This window comes from Papio anubis, chromosome 18, assembly GCF_008728515.1.
Source record: "Papio anubis isolate 15944 chromosome 18, Panubis1.0, whole genome shotgun sequence".
NCBI lineage: Eukaryota > Metazoa > Chordata > Mammalia > Primates > Cercopithecidae > Papio > Papio anubis.
Window position 1 is genome coordinate 50,703,144 of NC_044993.1, and position 26,609 is coordinate 50,729,752.

The 26,609-nt window shown below is 46.1% G+C and overlaps 1 protein-coding gene across 6 annotated transcripts in view; it reads right to left on the reverse strand.

The window, feature by feature from the left end:
• SLC5A11 (solute carrier family 5 member 11) overlaps nt 1–25,070 on the reverse strand; it is a 75,088-nt gene extending 50,018 nt beyond the window's left edge. Inside the window, exons 1-5 of one of the 6 annotated variants that reach the window (XM_031658373.1) lie at nt 22,521–22,793; nt 22,100–22,303; nt 8,666–8,824; nt 5,132–5,203; nt 1,320–1,424 (exon numbers count right to left, since the gene is read on the reverse strand). In XM_031658373.1, coding sequence (XP_031514233.1) covers nt 1,320–1,424; nt 5,132–5,203; nt 8,666–8,800 — 312 coding nt within the window. In that variant the 5' untranslated portion in view covers nt 8,801–8,824; nt 22,100–22,303; nt 22,521–22,793. Of the gene's footprint in view, nt 1–1,319; nt 1,425–5,131; nt 5,204–8,665; nt 8,825–22,099; nt 22,304–22,450; nt 22,794–25,017 lie in introns of those variants that run through there. The other 5 variants (XM_031658371.1, XM_031658372.1, XM_003916688.5 and 2 more) reach the window with 5 other exon arrangements.
• Between the last annotated feature and the right edge of the window lie 1,539 nt (nt 25,071–26,609).

The window sequence follows — 26,609 nt, forward strand, 5'->3', positions numbered from 1 at the left end:
ACCCAAGATCACACAAAAAGCCACTTGCCTCTGAAGTTTATAAGAGTTGGAGCAAGAATGTAAACCTAGGCAGTGTGGGTCCAATCTGTAAATGAATCCTATAATGGGATAGTGTATGTAACATATCAAAGTCTGTTCCTGGCATAGAATAAGCATCCAAAAAATATTAGACATTATGAAGGCAATGATCATTATTAATAATCCCCTCCCTGCCCTGACCCCAGTAAAAATCATATCCCAAATGAGCCCTGCTATATAGGAGAGTGTATCTTATCTCTTGGGTATCCCAGAGGTAGCCAAAAAAGTCAAAAACTACTAAACTGTAAAATTTTTGCTATGGTTGATTGATGTCTAAAGTACACAGAAATACTCTTCAGTCTCCACGATACCTTCTTTCTTCTGCATCTCTAGGAGAGGAATTCTGAGCCCTCCTCTTCACACACCATTTTTTTTAAATTTATTTTTTAAGACATAGTCTCACTCTGTCACCCAGGCTGGAGTGTAGGGTCACAATCTCACCTCATCGCAACCTCCATCTCCCAGGTTCAAGTGATTCTCCTGACTCAGCCTCCTGAGTAGCTAGGATTACAGGCGTGCACCACCAAGCCTTGCTAATTTTTGTATTTTTAGTAGAGATGGGGTCTCACCGTGTTGGCCAGGTTGGTCTCAAACTCCTGACCAGTCCACCTCCGTCACTGGGGATCCCCTAAGTCCATTCCACCAGGTTTCATTTATTTGGATTTTTATTTTTTGTTTTATTTTTCATTTTTGGGTTAGGTCTCCACTCCTCCTCCTCCTCCTCCCTCCTCCTCTCTTCTTCTTCCTTCTTCCTTCCTTCTTCTTCCTTCCTTCTTCTTCTTCTTCTTCTTCTTCTTCTTTTCTTCCTCTCCTCTCCTCCTCCTCCACTCCTCACTCCTCCTCCTCCTCCTCCCTCCTCTTCTTCTTTCCTTTTCCAGGGCAGAGTCTCACTCAATCCACACTGCCAGGCTGGGGTGCAGTGGCACGATCTCGGCTCAGGCCATTCTCTGGCCTCAGCCTCCTGAGTAGCTGGGACTACAGGTGCCCGCCACCACGCCAGGCTAATTTATTGTATTTTTAGTAGAGACGGGGTTTCCCCATGTTAGCCAGGATGATCTTGATCTCCTGACCTTGTGATCTGCCTGCCTTGCCTCCCAAAGTTCTGGGATTACAGGTGTGAGCCACGACGCCCGGCCCCACCATTCTATTTTTAAAGTGCGGGGCATTCATACAACTTGCCCCTGAGATCTACCTATTAGGTAGAGGTAAGATGTCATCTATGCCCTGAGTAAAATACTTACATTAAGCTCATAAGCTGATACAGAAAGGCCCGTAGCAGCACCTGACCCTGCCAGGCCAATGAAATGTCCACTTCCAACATTGCTGGCAAACAAGGATGCACCCACCTGTGGGAAGATGGAGGGGTCAGATGTTGGAGACAAAGTTGAGGGTACCTGCTCACCACCCCCGATTCTTTCCATGCTCCAAAGGGACAGAGAAGAGAAGTGGAGGAAGGCAGGGCCACCCCTAGCCTATCTGGCATTTTCGTTTACATTAGAATGAGATTCTCCTTTCCCAAGACTCTTACTTGGTCAGAGCCCACCTGTCAGAGATTGGTAGAATAAATATTCATGTCTACAGGGCCTAAAATGCAGATTTCCCCCTCTAGGGTTGTGCAGTGCACAACTTTAACAACTGTACCCAGCATCCCTGCGGGGGTCGGGGGTCAGGAAAGAAGATGAGAGGTAATGTAGAAAGTGATTCATGATGAGAATCAGGGAGCCTTTTTAACTGCCCAGATCTGCTTCTAACTTAGCAAAGTAGACAGTCCTCCTGGTATAGCACTAAATGGCTAGTGCTGTACTTGATGATGCCAATCCCTGGTCTCCCTGGTCTCAACTGATTGGACAAGCCTGGGTACCTGGCCCAAGCTGGGCAAATTATCTTCTCTTTCCTGGGAATTTGAAACAAGGACACCATCTCTGCTGGTCCCTTGGACTGGGGATGTTGAACCAGGGGGGTGTGTGTGTGATGGGGGTGAGGGAGTGGTGTGGAGGCATGTTTCACCATGTGCCAGTCATCACTGCCAGTTCAGAGAGAGAGGAGAATGGAGACCTGCACAGAAAGGCAGGCCCAGCTGGGCACTCTAGCTCACGTTTGTAATCCCAGCACTTTGGGACGCCGAGGCAGGCGGATCGCTTGAGGTCAGGAGTTTGAGACCAGCCTGGCCAACACGGTGAAACCCCGTCTCTACTAAAAATATAAAAGTTAGCCAAGCGTGGTGGTACATGCCTATAATCCCAGCTACTCAGGAGGCTGAGGCAGGAGAATCGCTTGAGCTGGGGAGGTGGAGGTTGCAATGAGCCGAGATTGCGCCACTGCACTCCAGCCTGGACAACAGAGACTCCGCCTCAAAAAAAAAAAAGAAAAAAAAAAGGCAGATCCAGTGAGGAGGGGAAAGGAGGGAGCAAGAAGAAAAAGAGGAGGAGGAGGAAGAAAGGAGGAGAAGGGTGAAGGAAGAGAAGAGAGGAGAGAGAATTGTGAAAGAGCCGTTTTGCCTCCTTATTGACTTTCCTATCAAATTCTTACCAAATTCTGTTTCATGGATCTACATGTTTATCCTTCTGTCAATATCACACTCTTTTGATTACTATAGCTTTGACTCCATCTCAAAATAATAATGATAATAATAATAATAATATCTATCTCTTTTTTTTTTTTTTTTTTGAGACGGAGGCTCGCTCTGTCACTCAGATGGAGTGCAGTGGCGCTATCTTGGCTCAATGCAAGCTCCGCCTCCCAGGTTCATGCCATTCTGCTGCCTCAGCCTCCCGAGTAGCTGGAACTACAGGCGCCCGCCACCATGCCTGGCTAATTTTTTGTATTTTAGTAGAGATGGAGTTTCACCGTGTTAGCCAGGATGGTCTCAATCTCCTGACCTTGTGATCTGCCTGCCTTGGCCTCCGAAAGTGCTGGGATTACAGGTGTGAGCCACCGCGCCTGGCCAATAATATCTATCTCTTTAATGATATATTCTGTTTGGTTAAACATTGTTCTCATACTTTTCTTTAGTTTTTAAGACATGGCTTTTTTGTGTGGTTTTTGGATATACATAAAATTGCTGATTTAAGGCCTTTGTTTAGTGAATATAACATCTGGTCTTTTTCAGGGACACTTTCTATTGACTGCTCCCCCCACCTCCATGTATGGACCATAATTTCTTGGGCTTTTTGCATGTCTTATAATTTTTTGTTAAAGGTGGACATTTAAAATAATGTCACTGGTAACTCTAGAAATCTGATCATTCCTGACTCTTCAGGGTTTATTGTTGTTTCTTCTATTCATTCCTGCTGTTGTTGCTGCTTCTATTGTTTGTTTCATGACTTTCTTAAGTTAAGTTTATAAAGTCTGAATTCTTTGTCACGTGTGTCTACCAAAATCTATGCTCAGTTTATTGGGCAGCTAATGACTGAACAGACATTTTCTTAAATCCCTGAAACCAATAATTTTTCCAGTCTTTGCAATTCTTCCAGCTTATAACTCTGCCTTAGCCTTCACTTCCTGCTGGTGCAAAGCCTCAAGGTCAGCCAGAAGCAGGAGCTTAGGGCTTTCTTGGGTCTTTCCTGAGCATGTGTGTGGTCCTGTGCACATGGCCTTCTAGATTCCCAGAAATATGTCTGAGCTTTTCAAAGCACCCTATGTGCATCTCACTTCCCAGCTTTTCTATTGAAGTTATTTTATTAGAATATTATTTGCCAAACTGTTACTGCCATAGCTGCAATGTTAAACAATTGCCACTGATTGTTTTTCTACAAATGTGTCTAGGGAAAAGGCTATTCACACTGACCTTACCTTCTAGGTAAGGTCAAACAAAGATGAGCCTGGCAGTTGGGGCTTTCCAGGAAACTAAATGACAGGTAAAATAGTGACCTTTTTTTGAGAATGGAGTTTGAAAGAGTTCTAACCCCGTTCTGACCTCTTCAGTTGCTTCTAGGCTGGTGGTTCCCAAGGCTACTACTACACAGCTAAAGAGAGAGAGATGGAAACAGGGCCAAAGCTCACTGTTTTTTTCCTAAGATCCAGCTGTTTTTCTTGAATAAATGCTTCCTGAATTATTGCAGCATGTGGTTAATCTCCAGAGTTCTAAAAAAGTTGATTTTGACAATTTTCTTTTTTTCTTTTTTTGCTTCGGTTCTCATTACTTTTATGGAGGAGAGAATTTTTGAAGCTCTTTACTCTGCCTTTCCCAATGACACCATTGAAATGTGACTTTTCCACTTGGCCCATATAGAAACAGGTCTGGCCTGTAATTTACTTTAACCAACAGAATGTAGTAGAAGTGACACTATATGACTTCCAGGCCAAGACCTTAACAGCCTAGTAGCTTTCATTTTTGCCCTCTTGAAATTCAGCTACCTGGTTAAAACAAAAACAAAAGCAAAACAGCAAGAAAAACCACAAAACCCTGGGCTAGGCCACTGAATGACAAAAGAGAATAGGGAGAAAATGAGGTCCCAGTGTTCCAGTGATCCCTGCCAAAGTCCCCCAAATGTGGATGAAGCCATCTTGGACTTCTATCTAGCCTAGTCACCAACTAAATGCAACTGCATGAATGAGTCCAGGGGAGAAAAGCACATTTTTTAATTTTATTTTTATGATTCCCTGCTTTCCTATGTAGAGCAAATGATACTGGTTTTCTGTTTAAGGTTGTGATTATATATATTTACATATTTATTATATATTATATAATATATAAATTATATTTAATATTATATAACTATAAATTACATATAATATATAGTTATATATAGTATATAACTATATAATAAATAAATTATATATTATATATTATAAAAATATTATATTTATATAAATATTTATTTTTAAAACCTAACTCCAGATTTTTCCCTTAGGTGAGCTGATGAATTTTTTTGTTGTTGTTTAAACAAATTTTTTTTTTCCAACAAAGGCTGGAGCTAAGCCTTCTCTAGTTTAGACAATGACTTCCAAACAACATGAGATCAGAGAGTCCTGAGAGATCAAAGGCTGGACAGAATCCCAGCACTTAAAGATTCTTTAAGAAGTGACTTTAATTGAACCAAAGACCACTTACTGGCCACCACACCATGTCTCCTCCAGCCAGGAAGTAACCTTTCACTGTGTCTCTTTTGGTCTTCACTGTGGACTACAAAAAAGAAGAGAGGTGGGTGAGGGAAGACATTAGCAATCAGAGGCATCTCAAAATGGCCAAGGCCAGGGATTGCAAACTGGGAGTCCTAAGGGCCAGATTTGGATATATTTCTGGGAGATCAAATATATTTTGTTTCTCCCACAGTTTTGGAGAAAATTTTAATTTTGGTGTTTTTAGAGGAGACATAAATTCTTCAGGTCAACACAGCTCCTACCACTTGTTGCTACAAACATTTATTTTATGATAACCTAGACATTTGAGTCTTAGGCTCATGGCTTGTCTATGATATTTTATAACTGATACCATTTATTGAGTGTTTACTATGTGCCAGACACTGTGCCAAGCACTTTATATGCATCACCTCATTTAATCCTTACCAACCCCTATGAGGTTGGTGTCATTAGGCCAATCTGATAAAAGAAGAAACTGAGGCTCATGTCTCAGTCTGTTTTACACTGCTATAACAAAATACCCAAAATTTTTAAACAACAGAAATTTGTTTCTTACAATTCTGGAGACTGGGAAGTCCAAGATCAAGGCACCGAGAGGTTTGGTGTCTGGTGAGGGCCTGTTTCTCATAGATAGTACCTCCTCTGTGTCTTCACATGCCAGAGGAACAGAAGGGCAAAAAGGGGTAAAACTAGTTCCCTTGAGCTTCTTTAATAAAGTCTCTAATCCCATTCGTGAGGGCTCAGTTCTTATGACTTAATCACCCTAGAAAGACCCCATCTGTTAATACCATCACATTGGTGATTAACTTTCTTTTTTTCTTTCCTTTTCTTTTCTTTTCTTTCTTTCTTTCTTTCTTTCTTTCTTTCTTTCTTTCTTTCTTTCTTTCTTTCTTTCTTTCTTTCTTTCTGCCTTTCTTTCTTTCTTTCTTTCTGCCTTTCTTTCTTTCTTTCTTTCTTTCTGCCTTTCTTTCTTTCTTCCTTCCTTCCATTCTTTCTTTCTGCCTTTCTTTCTTTTTTCTTTCTTTCTTCTTCCCCTCCTTTCTCTTCCCTTTTCCTTCCTTCCTCCCTTACTTCCTTCCTCTCTCTTTCTCTTTTTCTTTTCTCTTCTTTCTTTCTTTCATTTTTTTCTTCTTTTTCTTTCTTTTTCCTTTCCCTTCCCTTCTCTTCTCTTGCCTTTCTTTCTTTCTTTCTTTCTTTCTTTCTTTCTTTCTTTCTTTCTTTCTTTCTCTCTTTCTCTCTTTCTCTCTTTCTCTCTTTCTCTCCCTTCCTTCCTTTCCTTCCTTCCTTCCTTCCTTCCTTCCTTCCTTCCTTCCTTCCTTCCTTCCTTCCTTTCTTCCTTCCTTCCTTTCTTTCTTCCTTCCTTCCTTCTTTCGACTGTCTCTCACTCTGTTACCCAGGTTGGAGTGTAGTGGCATGATCATGGCTCACTGTAACTTTGAACTCCTAGGCACAAGCAGTCCTCCTGGCTCAGCCTTCCAAGTATCTGGGACTACAGGCATGTGCCACCATGCTCAACTAATTTTTGGGTTTTTTGTAAAGATGGTATCTCACTATGTTGCTAGGCTGGTCTTGAACTCAGTTCAAGCGATCTGCTCACTTCGGCCTCCCAAAGTGCTGGGATTACAGGTGTGAGCCACTGCGCCTGACCTTTTATCTCAAAGTTGTTAATATCCTTAATACAAAAAGAGCTCCTGGAAATTGACAAGAAAAAGAAGAAGAACCTAATAGGAATAAGGCAAACAATATGAAGCCATAGTTCACATAAAGAAAATATATGGTGTTTAAACATATGTTATGGGGCCCAGCCTCATTCATTATAAGATAAATGCATATTAACAATACTTTGAGATATTATTTTTCCTAGCCTGACAAAAATGAGTTTGGCAATACACTGTTGGTGAGAATGCGATGAAACAGACTTCCTCATCATTTCTGATGTGTACACCTAAGGAGTGCAATTTGACACAAACTAGTATAATACCAATGTGTATATTCTTTAACCTGGCAATTTTGCTGCAGGGAATTTGTCTTATAGCTACACTCCCAAATAGTGTACAGAGTTTATTTATTTATTTACTTATTTTGTTTGTTTTTAAGACAGATTTTCACTCTTGTTGCCCAAGCTGGAGTGCAATGGCGTGATCTCGGCTCACCACAACCTCCGCCTCCCAGGTTCAAGTGATTCTCCTGCCTTAGCCTCCTGAGTAGCTGGAACACAGGCACCCACCACAATGCCCGGTTAATTTTTGCATTTTTCATAGAGATGGGGTTTCACCACGTCGGCCAGGCTGGTCTCAAATTCCTGGCCTCAAGTGATACGCCCGCCTTGGCCTCCCAAAGTGCTGGGATTACAGGCATGAGCCAGCGTGCCCGGCCAGGGTTTGTTTATTATAGTATAGTTTATTATAGTAAGAGATTGGAAACAATCCAAATGACCCTCAGCCTGAGACTAGTTAAATAAATGACAGCACAATCATCTAAGGAAATATTGTGCAACTTTTAAGAAGATAAGGAATGTCTATGTGCTAATGTGAAAACATATCTAAAAGATACTGAGAAGTGAAAAATAACAAGTTAAAAAACAGTATAAGCAACCTTCTGTTTAAGAAAGAGGGAAATATACATATTAAAATTTGCTTGGATTTGCATAAAGACACTTGAACAATATGCTAATGTACTAACAAACTAATAATACTGGTTACCTGTGGAGAGAAGGCTAATATTGAGACTTTTCATCGCTTCTCATAAGTGATTTTTATTTTTGAACCATGTGATTGTATTGCCTTTAAAATTTTTCTTTAAAGTAAAAAAAAAAAGTTGGGCTGTTTGTAATCCCAGCACTTTGGGAGGCTGAGATGGAAGAACTGCTTGAGCCCAGGAATTTGAGACCAGCCTGGGCAAGATACCGATACCCCATTTCTACAAAAAAAAAAAAAAAAAAAAAAAAATTAAAAATTAACTACCTGGCAGCTGAGGTAAGAAGATCACTTGAGCCCAAGAAGTTGAGGCCACAGTGAGCTATGATTGCCACCACTGTATTCTAGTACCCTGGGCAACAGAGGGAGATCCCATCTCAAAAAACAAAAAAACAAAAACAAAAACAAAACGAAAAACAAAAAACAAAAACAAAAACAAAACCATGAGCTTCAAACTAAGGGAGACAGGGATTCCAACCCCAGATCTCCTAACTTACTTACAGGATGAGGATCTGAAATTATTTGGGCCTCTGTTTCCTTATCTGTAAAATGGATATTGTAATAGCATCTTTCTCACAGGGCACTGTGAAAATTACATGAGAAACGTAGGTGAAAATGCTTAACACAGTGTCTGACAATAGTCCACACCTAATGCATGTTTAAAATTTTTCTGATTACTCTATAACCTTGTGTTAGTTTCTTCCTCTCACAGTCAGTATCTTAGCTCCAAAAGGATGAGGTTAACTCCAGACCTCTAAATAGACATTTCCTTCTCTCTTCATCCCCCATCCCCCAGTGGCCTGGCTTACCCATAGTCCAACAGCCAGGACAAAGAGGAAGTACAGAACCAGCACCGCGATGTCCCCGGGCTCCAAGCCCTTCTGGGGAAATGCATCCAGGAGATCTGTCTGTGGAGGCTGAGGCCTGCTGGTGCCGCTCTCCATGGTCCTGAACGAGACCTCAGGATCCTGAGAAAGGGTAAATGCCAGTCAGATGCCAGATCCTAGCATCATTCTTATCACCCTTTCTGTAGCTACCTCCCTAGGCCATCCATGAAAGAGAACCCACATGGAGGGATGTGTGGTGGAGACAGATCTTCAGGGAAGACACATCCATCCATCCATCCACTCATTCATTCATTCAACACATATTCATAATGAAGTCACATCAAATCTGCAGTCAATTTTGTCACTCACTTGGCAAAATAGAAAGAAGCAGAAACAATTGAAATAGTACAGGTGATTTCAGCATCCTCTTCCACTTAGCAAGCACGTGTCCCAGAGTGAGAGAAAAATGAGACTCCTGAGTCAGTCTCTGCTTCTGTGGTACCTCACAGCTGGCTGAGAGTCAAGTCAATAATTTTGTCTGAGGCTCAGCCAGACACCACAATCTTGTTCCAATGCTATATATACCCATGAAATTTAATATATTTAATAAACAACCACATTGCATCTACTATATCCTGGGCATCATTCTAAGTGTTTACTAACCTGCAAAGTGGGCACTATTATTATCATTCCCATTTTACAGATGGTGAAGTTGAGACACAGAGACACAGAAAAGTTAAGTAAGTGCCCAAGGTCAAAAAGCTGAGATTTGAACTCAACAATCTTGCTCCAGACTCCATGCTTTGAACCATGAATCTAAGTTGTTTTCTCAGTGCCCTGCAAATCCATGGGCAATTTAAGGGATTCTTGTGGTAGACAGAGAAATGGCCCCCAAAGATGCTTACCTCTAATCCCCAGAACCTGTGAATATGTTGTTACATATCAAAGGACAATTAAGTTTGCAGATAAAATTAAAGTTAGTAGTCAAATCACTTAAAATAGGGAGATGCCTAGCTGCAGCTAACCTGAAAATAGGGAGATGCCTGGATTAACTGGGTGGGCCTCATGTAATCACAGAAAAGATAGAATCAGAAGAGATATCCACAGAGATGACAGCAGGAGAAGGATTTCACTCAATGTTGGTAGATTTGAAGATGGGGTAATGGGGCTACAAGCCAAGGAGTGCAGGTGGCTTCTAGGAACTGGAAAAGGCAAATTAACAGATTCTTCCTTAGACCATTCAGAAGGAATTCAGTCCTGCTGACACCTTGATTTTAGCCCAGTAAGACCCATTTAGAACTTCTGACCTCTATAACTGTAAGACCATAAATTTATGTTGTTTTAGCCACTAAGTTCATGGTAATTTGTTAAAGCAGCAGTCAGAAACTAATAAAATTTCCAAGGGTGATTTTTGACCACGAGTGATTAGGGCATTGACTTATTCCTGTGTTAAGATGCACCTCCACTCTCTGTCAGCCTTTGGGTGTTCAGGAATGAAAATACTTGATCCCTGCCCTCTTGTAATGCATAACCCAGTGATGGGACAAAGCCACCCATGGACAGCACAACGTGATGTTTCATAGAGTGCAGGTTCATGGGGAGAGATGTTAAGAATTCAGGCTCAGAAGCTGTACAGCTTGGCTGGGCTCAGTGGCTCATGCCTGTAATACCAGCATTTTGGGAGGCCGAGGTGAGTGGATCACATGAGGCCAGGGGTTCAAGGCCAACCTGGGCAAAATGGTGGGACCTTGTCTCTATTAAAAATACAAAAATTAGCTGGGTGTGGTGGCGCATGCCTGTAGTCCTAGCTACTCAGGAGGCTGAGGCATGATACTCGCTTGAATCTGGGAGGTGGAGGTTACAGTGAGCTGAGATTGCACCACTGCACTCCAGCCTGGGCAACAGAGCAAGACCTTGACTCCACCATTTACACTTGGCTAATTTTATTTTATTTTATTATTTTTATTTTTTTTTAGACGGAGTCTCGCTGTGTCTCCCATGCTGGAGTGCCGTGACCTGATCTCTGCTCACTACAAGCTCCACCTCCTGGGTTCATGCCATTCTCCTGCCTCAGCCTCCCAAGTAGCTGGGACTACAGGTGCCTACCACCACTCTTGGCTAATTTTTTTTTTTTTTTTGTATTTTTAGTAGAGACAGGGTTTCACTGTGTTAGCCGAGATGGTCTCGATCTCCTGACCTCGTGATCCACCCACCTCAGCCTCCCAAAGTGCTGGGATTACAGGTGTGAGCTACCGTGCCCGGCTTATTTTATTTTTTAAGAGACAAGATTTCCATGTGTTCACCAGGCTGGCCTTGAATTCTAGCCCCAAGAAATCCTCCCCACCTTGGCCTCCTAAAGTGCTGGGATTACCATGCCCAGCCAAGGTACATTTTTAAGGAAGAAAAGACTCCAACACTTTGCATTTTATGTAATCTGAAGGTAGGTTGTGGACTTAGATAGCGATAAATGGGATTTTTGCCCACATGAATGTCTGGCGGGTCCTCTGATAATCTTTGTTGTGGGGGCAAGTTCTGTACATTTCTGGAAGTCTAGAATCTCTGGCTTCCATCCACTGAATGCCAGTATTCCCACTCTTGAATTATTGTGACAACCAAAAATGCTCTCATAAATTTTGAAACATCTCTGAAGGGCAGCAACACCTCCAGTGCACACATGTGCTCTGGGTTCAAGGATGTCAGTGAAGAATTTCTAATAAGAAAGTGGTATGATCAGACGGGGGCAGCCTTGATGAGAAGGAGGAAGGCAGGCAGGGAGGTTATTCTGGAGATAGTGACTCAGGCTTGAGACCATACATGGGCAGGGGTTAGTCCATTCCTTCTGTTATAATCAAATACCTTAGACTGTGTAATTTGTAAACAACATAAATTTATTGCTCACAGTTCTGGAGAAAGTCCAAGATTGAGCTGTCAGCAGATTCAGTGTCTGGAGAGGGCCCGTTCCTCATAGATGGTACTTTCTTACTATATCCTCACATGGTACATGGATGGGTCAAGTTCTCTCTTAAGCCTTTTTTATTTTATTTATATATTTTGAGACAAGGTCTCACTTTGATGTCCAGACCGGAGTGCAGTAGCACAATCACTTTTTCTCTTTTTTTAAAGAGACAAGAGTTTCACTCTGTTACTCAGGCTGGAGTACAGTGGCATGATCACAGCTCACTGCAACTTCAACCTCCTAGGCTCAAGAGATCCTCCTGCCTCAGCCACCCAATTAGCTGGCACTATAGATGCACCACCATGCCTGGCTAATTTTTTTTTTTTTTTTTTTTAATAGAGATGAAGTCTCACTATGTTGCTCAGGCTGGTCTCAAATTCCTGGGCTCAAGCAATTCCCCTAACTCGGTCTCTTAAAGTGTTGGGATTATAGGCATGAGCCACCACACCTGGCCTCAAGTGTCTTTTATAAAGGTGCTAATCTAATCTGTGGGGGCAGAGTCAGCATAACCCTAACCCTCTCAAAGGCCCTGCCTCTTAATACTATTGCACCGGGGATTCAGGTTTCAATGTAAGAATTTGGGGACAGAGGGACATGCACATTCAGACCATAGCAGAGGGAGTAGATTAGAGAAATAATTTGGAGACCAGGTGTGGTGGCTCAAGCCTATAATCCCACCACTTTGGGAGGCTGAGGCAGGAGGATCACTTGAGCCCAGGAGGTTGGCTACAGTGAGTTATGATTGCCCCACTGCACTTTAGCCTGGGAGGCAGAGCAAGACCTTGCCACAAACACACACACACACACACACACACACACACACACACACACACACACAAAAGACTAACCTAACCTAACCTTTCTCTGTGCAAGAAAGTGAGAGGAAGGCCTAGAGGTGGAGACTCCCTTTCAGGGTAAGGGTGGAGGCCCTTAAGGGAGGTTCCAAGCAGAAAAAGCATTCTGGCAGCTTCAGGAGGGAGGGTTGTCTTGTGGGTTGTCTTAAGGGTGAAGCCCCATTAGGTAAGTAAGGTTCTCATCAGACTTTAGAGGGGAGGAGGCTGGGCGCAGTGGCTCGTGCCTGAAATTCCAGCACTTTGGGAGGCCAAGGCAAGGAGGATCACCTGAGGTCGGGAGTTTGAAACACGCCTGGGTAACATGGTGAAATCCCATCTCTACTAAAAATGCAATTTTTTAGGTGGGTGTGGTGATGCGCAACTGTAATCCCAGCTACTCGGGAGGCTAAGGCAGGAGGATCTTGAATCTGGGAGGCGGAGGTTGCAGTGAGCTGTGATTGTGCCACTGCACTCCTGCCTGGGGGACAGAGTGAGTTTCTGTCTCAGGAAAAAACAAAACAAACCAAAACAAAAAAACAAACTTTACAGGGGGAGTGATGGCTCCAAGAGTTTAAGTTGTGTCCAAAGTCACATGGCTGACAAGGGACAAAGCTGGGACTCGAATCCAGTCTGATTTCAGAGCCTGCGTTTTCAAACACTTCAACGTGCTTCTTCCAAAACAGGATTTGGGGAAAGATGAGGAGCAGGAAAGCGCAGGAAGCAGGTTTAGGTGGAGGTTGATGCTGAATTGGGGAGTGGGGCAGAGGGAGGAGGGAGGAGGGGCGGTGGCTGCCTGGTGAGCCAGCCCTCCCCGTCCCTGCCCGCCCCTTCCAGACCTCTGCCTGCCAGGCACCGAGAGAGCGGTGGGAGCAGCTCCAGCAGATAAACAAGTTATTCATCACCGCCGTGGGGCCCACAGCCGGCGAAGCTGGCACCGATTCCAAGCCCTTCCTGAGTCTCCGGGAGGTGGGGCCCAGCCAGGGGCCGCGAGGGACGTGGCTCCATCTTCACGGTGGAGACAGGAACAGCAACCAAAGATGCTGTGCAGCCTCGGCCACAGGCTCCCAGGAGGAGCCCTCCATGCACTCCACCCTCTGCAAATCCACGCAGTAGGTGTACTGAGAACCGGCCCTAACACTTGGTGAGCACGATTTCTATTTGAGCGGCAGGCACAGAGCACAGCCCTTTGAGGAAAACGAGATTTCACCTCCATTTCACAGGTGGGAATCGGAGGCACGAGAGGGGAAAGTGAGTCCAACTCAGGCATGGCTGTGCCACTTGCTTCTAGGCCACAGTCAGTGCCACCGGTGGGATTCCAACCCAGGTTTACAGGTGGCCATTCCTGGATGGTCTGTCTTTCTTTTCCCCCACACTTCTCTCCTTCCTTCTCTCTTTCCCTCCTCCTGGCTCTATTTCTTTCCCACAAGCATTATTAAGCACCATGCCAGGCCCTGAGGACTCAGCAGAACATTTATTAGTCACCAGCTGTGTGCCAGGCTCCATGCCAGGCCCTGTAACTCAGTGGAACATTTATTAGTCACCAGCCGTGTGCCAAGCTATGTGTTAGGTCTTGTGACTCAGTGAAGCAAATGTTATTAGGCATCAACTATGTACCAGGCTCTGTATGAGGCCCTGGGGACTCAGTGAAACAAACGTTTATTAGGCACCATCTGGGTGCTAAGCTCTGTGCTAGGCCCTGGGGACTGAGTGCAACAAACATTATGAGGCACCAACTGTGTACCAGGCTCTGTGCTAGACCCCTGGGGACTCAGTAGAACATTTATTAGGCACTGGCTGTATGCCATGCTCTGTGCTAGCCCCTGGGGACTCAGTAGAACAAACATTTATTAGGTGCCAGCTGTGTGCCATGCTCTGTGCTAGGCCCTGGGGACTCAGTGAAACAAATGTTTATTAAGCACCAGCTGTGTGCTAAGCTCTGTGTTCGGTATGAAGGACGAAGCAATGAGAAGCGTAGACTTGGCCCCATCCTCTGGGTTTTCATCTCAGTCTCCTGCGCCCTGTGTGTACCTGGGTCCACTCGGTGAAACGACCCTGGGCACCCTTTGTCCCTTGCACGGTGATGCTTGGCTCCCAGGCTGCCTCAGGAGGGTCTAGTTGGGGGTGGCTCCTTCTTAACCTCTTGTGAAGAACCCTCCCTGTGCCCGCGGGGAGGATCCACCAGCTTGTGTTATAACAAAGGCTTTGTTGGCAAGGAGAACAGCCTACCCTTGAGGTCGCCTGTTGGCCAAAGCACAAAAGGAAGCTCAGTGGAGCAGGGACTTCTCTCATCCCTTCCTTTCAGCCACTGACATAATTTGCTATGGTAGATGTGAAAATTTTCCATACCCCAGGAGATGTGAGAATTTTCCACGCCCCAAGAGATGTGAAAAATTTCCACATCCCAGTGCAAGGAAAAGATCAAAAATCAGGTTCTCAGGTCACAGGTGTGGGAAGGTGAGCTGTGATTGTATTCACCACATTTCATGCCTTAGGCTGGCTTCTGGATGTGCATGATTCTTTATAACTTCTGTGTGTCTGAAACATTTCATAATGAAAGAAAAGGAGGGAAATAAACAGAACACAGTTTATAGTATGAAGCCATCTGTGTATATTAGCAGCACTCAAAGACACAAAATAGTACTATTTTGCCACAGTGCAGGCATATTTCCAGATGAATATCAAACACATTAGAGGGGGTGGCAGGAATGGGGGGAGAAACAGAGAGAGTAGGGGAGAGAAAGAAAGAGAGAGAGAGAGAGAAGCAAGAGAAGTTCCCTGCCCTGAACAAAAATAACAATTACACTAATTACAAATTTTAATTATGAGCAACAGACTCTCCAGGAAATAGATATGTCGTGATAAAGCATAAAGTGTAAATACTTTAGAACTGCACTGCCCTAGCTCAGATCCCAACTCTGCCTCCTATGAGCTCCGTGATCGTGGGCAAATCACCTCTCTGAGGCTCAATTTGCCATCTACGAAATGAGGTTTTTTTTTTTTTTTTTTTTTTTTTTTTTTTTTTTTGAGACAGAGTCTGGCTCTGCCGCCCAGGCTGGAGTGCAGTGGCCGGATCTCAGCTCACTGCAAGCTCCGCCTCCTGGGTTTACGCCATTCTCCTACCTCAGCCTCCCGAGTAGCTGGGACTACAGGCGCCCGCCACCTCGCCCAGCTAGTTTTTTGTATTTTTTAGTAGAGACGGGGTTTCACCGTGTTAGCCAGGATGGTCTCGATCTCCTGACCTCGTGATCCGCCCGTCTCGGCCTCCCAAAGTGCTGGGATTACAGGCTTGAGCCACCGCGCCCGGCCCGAAATGAGGTTAATAATTAGACATACGTCACAGGTTTGTTAAAAGCAGTAGGCATGTTCATTATATGTGTAATGTGATTAAATACAGAGTACTTGTTCTGTTCCCCATCCATTTTATAAAACCATTTTTTAAAAAGAGAGCATGACTTGGGAGGCTGAGGCAGGAGGATTGCTTGAGCCCAGGAGTTTTTTGTTTTGTTTTGTTTTGTTTTCTTGAGATGGAGTCTCACTCTGTCCTCCAGACTGTAGTGCAGTGGTGCAATCTTGGCTCACTGCAACCTCTGCCTCCTGGCTTCAAACGATTCTCCTGCTTCCAAGAGATTTGTCTGCCTTAGCCGCCGGGCTAGCTGGGATTACAGGCGTCTGCAACCACACCCAGCTAATTTATTTATTTATTTATTTTTATTTTTTTATATTTGTAGTAGGGTTTCATGGGGTTTCACCATGTTGGCCAGGCTGATCTCGAACTCCTGACCTCAGGTGATCTGCCTGCCTTGGCCTCCCAAAGTGCTGGGATTACAGGTGTGAGCCACTGCCCTGGGCCCAAGCCCAGGAGTTTGAGACTGCATTGAGCTATCATTGTGCCACTGCATTCCAGCCTGGGTGACAGAGTGAGACCCTATCTCTAAAAACAATAAAAATAAAAATAAAAATAAAAAGAGCAGGAACTAGGCCGGGTGCAGTGGCTCACGCCTGTAATCCCAGCACTTTGGGAGGCTGAGGCAGGTGAATTGCTTGAGGTCCAGAGTTTGAGACCAGCCTGGCCAACATGGTGAAACCCTGTCTCCACTAAAAATACAAAAATTAGCTGGGCATGGTGGTGTGCACCTGTAATCCCAGCTACTTGGGAGGCTGAGGCAGAAGTATCGCTTGAACCTGGGAGGTGGAGGTTGCAGTGAGCTGAAATTGTACCACTGCACTCCAGCCCGAATGACAGTGCGAGACTCCATCTTAAAGGAAAAAAAAAATGCATAAACTTTGTGGTCAGGCAAACTTTGGCCACTCATGTGCATCAATCACGTTTTCTTTTTTTTTTTTTTGAGACGGAGTCTTGCTCTGTCACCCAGGCTGGAGTGCAGTGGCCGGATCTCGGCTCACTGCAAGCTCCGCCTCCCTGGTTCATGCCATTCTCCTGCCTCAGCCTCCCGAGTAGCTGGGACTACAGGCACCCGCCACCTCGCCCGGCTAGTTTTTTGTAATTTTTAGTAGAGATGGGGTTTCACCGTGTTAGCCAGGATGGTCTCGATCTCCTGACCTCGTGATCCGCCCGTCTCGGCCTCCCAAAGTGCTGGGATTACAGGCTTGAGCCACCGCGCCCGGCCATCAATCACGTTTTCAAGTCACAACCTCCCTACAGGCAGGACTCTGATTAACTCCATTGCACAGGTGAGGAAAACAAAGCTGAGGCCAGGTCTAAGGCCACACTGCTAGTAATGACTGAACCAGGGCTCCAACCCAGGTTTAACTCTAGAGCTCCTAACTACCCCAAGACACGTGGTCCTTGGTGGGGAAAATTCCAGATGTGATAAGGACTGGCACGGGTCGCACCTCCCAGACTGGAAGCCACTCGCACCCTTTCCTACCACTCCTGGGCTGCAGTGGCGCTGACTGCCCGCAGCACTGCAACAAGCTGTGCCCTGGCCTGGCCTGGATCTAGGGAGGCTGGTGGAGGCCGCCCTACAAGAGGGAGTCATTCCTGGAAGGCAGAGAGAGGCTGTCTGGGACTAGAACTGCCAGAAGAAGGAGCTAAATGACCACCCCTGGCCTCCTCCACCAGTTGATGCCATGGGGTTCATAGAAACAGAGAGGTCTCTAGAGAAAGGCCAAACAGACAGATCCTGGCTGGGCTCAATGGCTCATGCCTATAATCCCAGCATTTTCGGGGGGAAGATTGCTTGAGCTCAGAGTTCGAGACCAGCCTGGGCAATGTAATGAGACCCTTTTTTTTCCTCTACAAAAAATTTTTAAAAATTAACTTGGCATGGTGCTGTGTGTCTGTGGGCCTGGCTATTTGGGAGGCTGAGGCAGGAGGATTGCTTACGCCCAAGAAGTTGAGGCTGTAGTGAGCTATGATTGCACCATTGCACTCCAGACCCTGTCTCAAATAATAATAATAATAATAATAATAATAATAAATAATAATAAAATTAAAAATTTTAAAAAGACATCCCAGGATTTGAGGCTGAAGCAGAGGCCAGGATCACCCCTAGTCCGTTAGGGAGAGCCACAGCTTCAGGTATCTGGAAAGAAATTCTAGGCACGGCAGGGCAAGGCAGCATTCCCTGAATGGTCCACAGCAGGGTAACAGGGCATACGCCCAGTGAGTGCAGGGGACTCGGCACAGTGTTCTCCTCCACCTGCCTTTCAGAGATGACCTTGTCTCATATTCTAGAGAGAATAGACATCACAGAGCAGCTTCTGAGCCCAGACCTGTCCATCAAAATGCCAACGCGGTGTCTTTCATGGAGACTTTTTTTTTCCAAGGCAGTCTTTCTCTGTCATCCAGGCTGGAGTGCAGTGGCGTGATCTCTGCTCACTGGAACCTCCGCCTCCTGGGTTCAAGTGATTCTCCTGCCTCAGCCTCCTGAATAGCTGGGATTACAGGTGTGTGTCGCCACACCCAGCTAAGTTTTGTGTTTTTTGTAGGGATGGGGTTTCACCATGTTGCCCAGGCTGGTCTCGAACTGCTGACCGCAGGTGATCCACCTGCCTCGGCCTCCCAAAGTGTTAGGATTACAGGTGTGAGCCACTGTGACCAGCTTCTCATGGATACTTAATAGACATCTGAAAGTTCACACGTGTGAGTTAGAGACGAAGTTCTCCAGCCCAAGCACGTGCTTCTCCCAGTCGTCCCCATCTCACTAAACGGCAGCTGCATCCACTCTGCCACTCCAGCCAGAAAGCTGAGTCATCCATAAGGCATTAATTCATTTGTTCACTTATCAAGTGGTCTGTGAGCGCCTCTATATGCCAGGCACTACATCTAAGCACCAAGAGTGCCTGGTATGCAAATGTCTCATCGAAGAATTCATAGCATCTCTTTCTCACCTCCCAGAATCTATTCACTCCCAATTCCATTCTCTCCTACTTCCAGAACATAACAAATCCATACATTTTCCCTCATATTTAGTGCTATCACCCTTGTCTGAGCCACCATCACTTCTGTCTAGGTTAGAAAAAGACCCTCCAGTCTTGCCTCCCCAATATCCATTCTTGCTTCCTTTTTTTTTTTTTTTTTTGAGACGGAGTCTCGCTGTGCTCCCAGGCTGGAGTGCAGTGGCGTGATCTCGGCTCACTGCAAGCTCCGCCTCCCGGGTTCACGCCATTCTCCCACCTCAGCCTCCCAAGTAGCTGAGACTACAGGCGCCCGCCACCACGCCCGGCTAGTTTTTTGTATTTTTAGTAGAGACAGGGTTTCACCATGTTAGCCAGGATAGTCTCGATCTCCTGACCTCGTGATCCATTCGCCTCGGCCTCCCAAAGTGCTGGGATTACAGGCTTGAGCCACCGCGCCCGGCCCTTGCTTCCTTTTTATTGTATTATTTTATTTTGTTTTAATTTACTTAACTTCTAGAGACAGGGTCTTGTTCCCTTGTCCAGGCTGCAGTGCAATGGTGCCATCATAGCTCACTGTGGCCTCAAACTCTCGAACATCTATGCTTAAGGGATCCTCCCACCTTAGTCCCTCAAGTAGTTGGGACCACAGGTGCATGCCACCATGCCTAGCTAATTTTTTTTTTTTTTTTTTTTTTGAGATAGGATCTCACTCTGTTGCCTGGGCTGAAGAGCAGTGACACAACCACAGCTCCTGCAGCCTCAACCCCATGGGCTCAAGTGATCCCTACACAGTGCTGGGATTACAGGCATGAGCCACCATGCCTGGCCTCCAGCTAACTTTTTATTTTGTCATTTTTTGTAGAGATGGGGTCTTGCTACATTGCCCAGGCTGGTCTCAAACTCCTGGCCTCAAGCAATCCTCCTGGCTGGGCGCGGTGGCTCACACCTGTAATCCCAGCACTTTGGGAGGCCGAGGTGGGTGGATCATGAGGTCAGGAGATTGAGACCATCTTGGCTAATGCAGTGAAACCCCATCTCTACTAAAAATACAAAAAATTGGCCAGGCGTGGTGGCGGGCGCCTGTAGTCCCAGCTACTTGAGAGGCTGAGGCAGGAGAATGACGTGAACCTGGGAGGCGGAGCTTGAAGTGAGCCAAGATTGTACCACTGCACTCCAGCCTGAGTGACAGAGCGAGACTCAATCTCAAAAAAAAAAAAGCAATCCTCCTAAATTGGCCTCCCAAAGCTGGGATTACAGGCATGAGTCACTGCACCCGGCCTTGCTTCCTTTTAATCCGCCCCTCACATGGAAGTCAGAGAAATCTTTAAATATGAGCCAGATCAGATCATTGTCCTGCTCAAAACATCTCCATGCTTCTGAGGTGCTTTGTTGTGCTTCCAACCCCATCACATTCTAGCATTCATTTTATTCCTAGAACACGACTTCTGGCCTCAGGGTCTCTGCCATTCTGTTCCCTCTGCCTGGGATGCTCTTCCCTGCACTCTTTGCTGGACAAAGTCCTACCCATCCTTTAGATGTCAGCTTGCTGTGTGTGCCCAAAGGAGCCCCCTCTTGGCCTCAATATAAATTGGGTCCCCAAGCTTTTTGCTTTCATGGCAAACACAACTTCTCATCACAGTCTAATCAAGTCTAACATCTGATGTGTGTGATCCTCTCATTACCCCTTGTCTGCACTACATAGCAAGCCCCATAAAGAAGGGTCCATGCCTCTGTCACTCTCATTGTGTCCCCCAAACAGGCATGCAATCAATGTTGGTACAACAAACAAATGTGGGATTTTTAGAGCCTTTGTTATAGACCCTTTGCACGCTGTGACTTCCCAAAAAAGGGACGGTATTTTCCCAAGTCCTACCTGCAGGGTGCCCGATGGGCTAGGACACTTCTGTCAACCATTGCCCAGAATGATTCAGCAGAACACCATTTGAAAATCACTGATTGGTGGGGCAGTGGTTTGTTTGGTGGAGATGTTTTGATGCCTGTAATCCCAGCACTTTGCAAGGCTGAGGCGGGAGAATAGCTTGAGTTCAGGAGTTTGAGACCAACCAAGGCAACACAGGTAGACCCCATTTGTACAAAAAATAAAAATTAAAAAGTTAGCAGGGCATGGTGGTGTGCCTGTAGTCCCAGCTGCTTGGGAGGCTAAGGCAGAAAGATCGCTGGAGCCCAGGAGTGCAAGAATGCAGTAAGCTATGGTCACAGTACTACATTTCAGCCTGGGCAACACAGCAAGACCTGTGAAAGAGAAGACAGAAAAGAGAGAGAGAGAAAAGAGAGAAAGAGAGAGAGGGGAAGGAAGGAAGGAAAGAAGGAAGGAGAAAGAAAGGGAAAGAAAGGAAGAAAGAAAGAAAGAAAGAAAAAGAAAGAAAGAAAGAAAGAGAGAGGTGGGAGGGAGGGAAGGAAGGAAGGAGAAAGGGAAAGAAAGGAATAAAGAAAGAAATAAAAGAAAGAAGGAACGAAGGAAGAAAAGAAAGAAAGAAGAAAAAGAGTTGGGAGGGAGGGAAGGAAGGAGAAAGAAAGGGAAAGAAAGGAATAAAGAAAGAAATAAAAGAAAGAAGGAAAGAAAGAAAGAAAGAAGAAAAGAAGGAAGGAAAGAAGGGAGGGAGGGAGGGAGGGAATCATGTCTCAGCTTGGCCACCCACTATTTGTATTACCTTGAGCAAGTTATTTAATGACCCTTACACTCTGTGTGTGAATTAGGGGTGGCTGTACCTACCTTACAGGGTTTCTGTGTCAGTTAGATGAGATCTAAATGTAAAGCTCTCTGCATGTGTCTTCACTGTACCAGTGAAGACTTGTATTTGCCTTGTAGTTAATAGCAGCTGCAGTTGTAGTAATACATTCCTCTAGCTTTTTTTTGCTTATGTGGATATATTTATCTTCATTATCTCTGGGTAACACACCTGTGGGGTGGGTCAGCCTCAGGTTCATATCCCCATTTGACAGATAAGGAACCTGCCACTCGGTGAGGCAAAATGTTTGGCTCAATGTCCCTGACCTTGGTTAAGTGGAAGAGCTGGGACCCACGTACGGTGCTGCTGGCTGCCAGCTGCTGGCTTCACACCACCATGCCCACCTCACAAACACACTCCATTGTCCTGGTGCATGACAAGCTTTTTCTGCAGAGATGGCTGAGCTTCCCCTGCCCCACAGGTGACAGCTGGAGTCCTTCTGCCAGCACCTGTCCCCAGACCAACTTCCCAGTTTGGAGAGTGGCTACCTGTTTGGGGGCAGGGGGTGTCTTACCTTATTTCAGATGCAGGGCTCACCTGCCCTGGGGGCTGTCAGTGGCTTCTAAGGCACTAGAAGGTGGCGATGGCTGGAAGGAGGGAGACACCCAGGATCCTCTCCCTTTGCAGCCAAGAGCTTCCAGAGACAGCAGTGACCTTCCTCCTATATGCCTGCTGCTGAGAGCCTCCAAGCAGGTCAAACTCCAAACTCCAGCCTCAGCTGTGGCAGGGATTAAAGGAAGCGTGAATGATCTCCCCAGGGGCAGAAGAGAGACCGGGCCCAGCCCAGGACCCTTGAATTCTGAGCAGATGGGGAAGGTGACATTCCCCATGCTTTGCCCACACTGTCCTCCACCAGGGCCCTCACCTGGGGGGACCCATGGCATGGAGGGGTTGGGGAGATGCTGGAGCCCAAGGCACCATCCTGCTTCACTCACCCACTCTTCCACTGTCCCGCCTCCATGCTGGGGACAGGCAGGCTTGGGACGAGCTGGAGGAAGGCGGGGGAGGAAAAATGCTGGCAGGGGATGGAGGGGACAGAGGCAAAGTGCCAGGAGGGACGTCCAGTCACAGCCCTCACCGCAGTGGCAGCAACAGGAACAGCAACCACTGCTTGTGCCCCTTTCCATACACTCCCCAGACGGAGGCACGGCAAAGAACAGGTGTCTGCCTGAGGTCGGGAGTTCAAGACCAGCCTGACAAGCATGGAGAAACCCCGTCTCTACTAAAAATACAAAATTAGCCAGGTGTGGTGGTACATGCCTGTGATCTCAGCTACTTGGGAGGCTGAGACAGGAGAATCACTTGAACCTGGGAGGAGAGGTTGTGGTGAGCTGAGATTGCACCATTGCACTCCAGCCTGGGCAATAAGAGTGAAACTCCGTCTCAAAACAAACAAAAAAAAAAAAAAAAGAGAGAGAGAGAGAGAGAAGAAGGAGTGTCTGAGGTGCTAAAAAACTGTCAGGAGTGACTGAGCCATGGCCAGGAGCCCGCATCAGGCCCAGGACATCAGGAAAGCCAGCGGGGCACAGCAAAGGTTTCTGCTGGATGCTCAAAGCATCCAAAACTTTCTTTTTTTTTTTCTGAGACAGGATCTCACTCTGTCACCCAGGCTGGAGTGCAGTGGTGCGATCACAGCTTGCCGCAGGTTCAAACTCCTGGGCTCAAGTGATCCTCCCACCTCAGCCTCCCGAGTAGCTGGGACTACAGGTATGCACTACCACGCCCAGCTAATTTTTTCTTTTTTTTTTTTGGTAGAGACAGAATCTTGCTATGTTGCCTAGGTTGGTTTCCAACTCCTGGGTTTAAGTGATCCTCCCACCTTGGCCTCCCAAAGTGCTGGGATTACAGCAGGGGTCAACCACTGTGCCTGGCCAAATACCAAAACATTTTAAAAATAGGTACTAGTATTTGCAAACCAAGAGGCTTGAAACATAATTCTAGAATGCTCACTTTTCTAGAACAACCTGAAGATCTGGCCTCTCTAGGCCCCCATGGCCACAGGACAGCTGGGGAGGAGTCGTGGCCACCCCCTCTCACTCCTTCACTGGGCCTGCCAGGCTCTGGAGGTCCTTAGCTGAGGCCCCTGTCCTAGCACTGAGTAGCTAGAAATAATAGCAGTGGTGAACACGTGCCAGGCTCTGTTCTAAGTGCGCAACATGCCTTTACTCACTTGGGCTTTCTAACAACCCTCGAAGATGGGTCCTGTTATCTCTGTCTTACTGATGAGCAAACAGAGGTAGAGGAGGTGAGTCACTGGCCCAAGGTCACCCCGCTTGTAAGTAACACAGCAGGATTTCAGCCCAGGCCACTTGGCCTTAGAGTCGTACAGGAGCAGTGGAGAGTGGCTTGGCCGGATAAAGGGTGGCCTGGGTGAGCAAACACTGGGTGACTGACCAACACCAGTATGAATGGGGCCTTTGGGGGAGGGACCTGCCCTGGGGGACAGATTTACAGAAAGAACAGCTGGGATTGGAGAACAGGGCCAGACAGAAGGCCACAGATCTGCGATCTGCAGCAGGGGCCACAGCACCGGGAAGGGCAGTGGGGTGCCACTGAGGGTGCGCTGCTTCGCCAACCTGGGGTCCAGTCCTGACTTCTCGGGAATGTCTGGGGAACTTTAGCCATGTGCAGGGTGTCTACAGAAGAGGCGTGGCAGTGAGTGAAGCCGGGCAGGTGGAGCTGTGGCTGACCCGAGAGCATGTGTTCTAGCTGAAGTGGGCAGCCACAACCCAGCTCCACCTGGGGGAAGACAGGCCCAATGGGGTCAGAACTTCTGATTGTTCTAGAGAAGTTCTGCCAAGTTTCATGATTATGCATCCATGAGGGCCAAATGTGGCCCGCTCAACCCTTGGCTTGTCACCTCTGATGGTTTCTCTGATTGTCAGGTTTTTCAGTTTTTATCCTCAGTGCTATAAAGAATAGGAGAGGTGGAGTGCAGGGGCTCATGCTATCATCTCAGTGCTTTGGAAGCTGAGGCAGGAGGATCTCTTGAGGCCAGGAGTTAGAGACTAGTCTGGGCAACATAGTGAGACCCCCATCTCTATACAAAATAGGAAGAATTAGATGGACATGGTAGTGTGCACCTGTAGTCCCAGCTACTCAGGAGACTGAGGTGGGAGAATCATTTGAACCCAGGAGTTCAAGGCTGCAGTGAGCCATGATAGTGCCACTACACTCCAGGCAACAGAATGAGATCTCAACTGAAAAAAAAAAAAAAGAACTATATAACCACTTTAGAGAACTATTTGGACATTTCTTATAAAGTTATTATACACATTACTGGGTACAGTGGCTCATGCCTGTAATCCCAGCACTTTGGGAGGCCAAAGTGGACGGATCACAAGGTCAGGAGTTCGATATCAGCCCGGCTAATATGGTGAAACCCCGTCGCTACTAAAAATACAAAAATTAGCTGGGTGTTGTGGCGGGCACCTGTAATCCCAGCTACTCGGGAGGCTGAGGCAGGAGAATCATTTGAATCTGGGAGGCGATGGAGGTTACAGTGAGCTGAGACCGCACCATTGCATTCCAGCCTGGGTGACAAGGCGAAACTCCATCTATAAAATAAAATAAAATAAAATAAAATAAAATAAAATAAAATAAAAAGTTACCATACACCTCCCCCATGACCCAGCAATTTCACTCTTAGATATTTATCAAGAGAAATGGAGACGTAAGTTCCCAAAAAGGTGTGTACACAAGTGTTCATGGTGGCCTTATTCAAAACAGTTTCTAAGTGGAAAGAATGCCAATTCCATCGACGGGTTAGTGGAGAAAACAAACTGCGGTGCCTCTAACACTGCAGAAAAGTTTCATCGAAAAGAATGAACTACCCAACCCACACAACACCACGGATGAATTGAAGACTCGAAGAAACATTACGCTGAGCAAAAGGAGCTGACCTGGGCTGGGCACGGTGGTCACACCTGTGATCCCAGCACTTTGGGAGACCAAGGTGGGTGGATCACCTGAGGTCAGAAGTTCGAGACCAGCCTGGCCAATGTTGTAAAATCCCATCTCTACTAAAAATATAAAATTAAATTAGCCTGGTGTGGTGGTGTGCACCTGTAGTCCCAGTTACTCGTGAGGCTGAGACAGGAGAATCGCTTGAACCCAGCAGGTAGAGGCTGCCGTGAGCCAGGATCATGCCACTGCACTCCAGCCTGGGTGAGACACAGCAAAACTCCATCTCAAAAAAAAAAAAAAAAAAAAAAAGAAAAGAAAAAGGAGCTGACGTGAAAAGAGTACAGACCTTATGATTCCATTTATGTGAGATTCAAGAACAGGAAAGATGCATTTGTGATGACAGAAGTCAAAGAGTAGGACCCAGTGAACAACTGGAAGAGGATGGGAGTGTGCTCTCAGAGATGATGGAAATGTCTATTATCTTGAATTGGGTGGTAATTATATGGTATATACAATTGGTAAAACCCAGTGAATTGAAGGATTAACACTGAAATGCATTTTTTTTTTTTTTTTTTTTTTTTTTTTATGAAGTTCACTCTATCACCCAGGATGGAGTGCAATGGCGCCATCTCAGCTCACTGCAACTTCTGTCTTCTGGGTTCAAGCGATTCTCCTGCCTCACCCTCCCAAAGTGCTGGGATTACAGGCGTAAGCCACTGCACCCGGCTGACTCATGCATTCTATTGTATGTAAAGTATACCTTTAAAAATGACAGCAGATGGCCGGGTACGGTGGCTTATGCCTGTAATCCTAGCACTTTGGAGGCTGAGACGGGCAGATCACGAGGTCAAGAGATCGAGACAATCCTGGCCAACATGGTGAAACCCCATCTCTACTAAAAATACAAAAATTAGCTGGGCGTGGTGGGGTATACCTGTAGTCCCAGCTATTCGGGAGGCCAAAGCAGGAGAATCGCTTGAACCCAGGGGGTGGAAGTTGCAGTGAGCTGAGGTCGCACTATTGCATTCTAGCCTGGGTGACAGAGCGAGACTCCATCTCAAAAAAAAAAAAAAAAAAAAAAGAGCAAAGCAAATATACAGAGAGTGAATTCACACAGA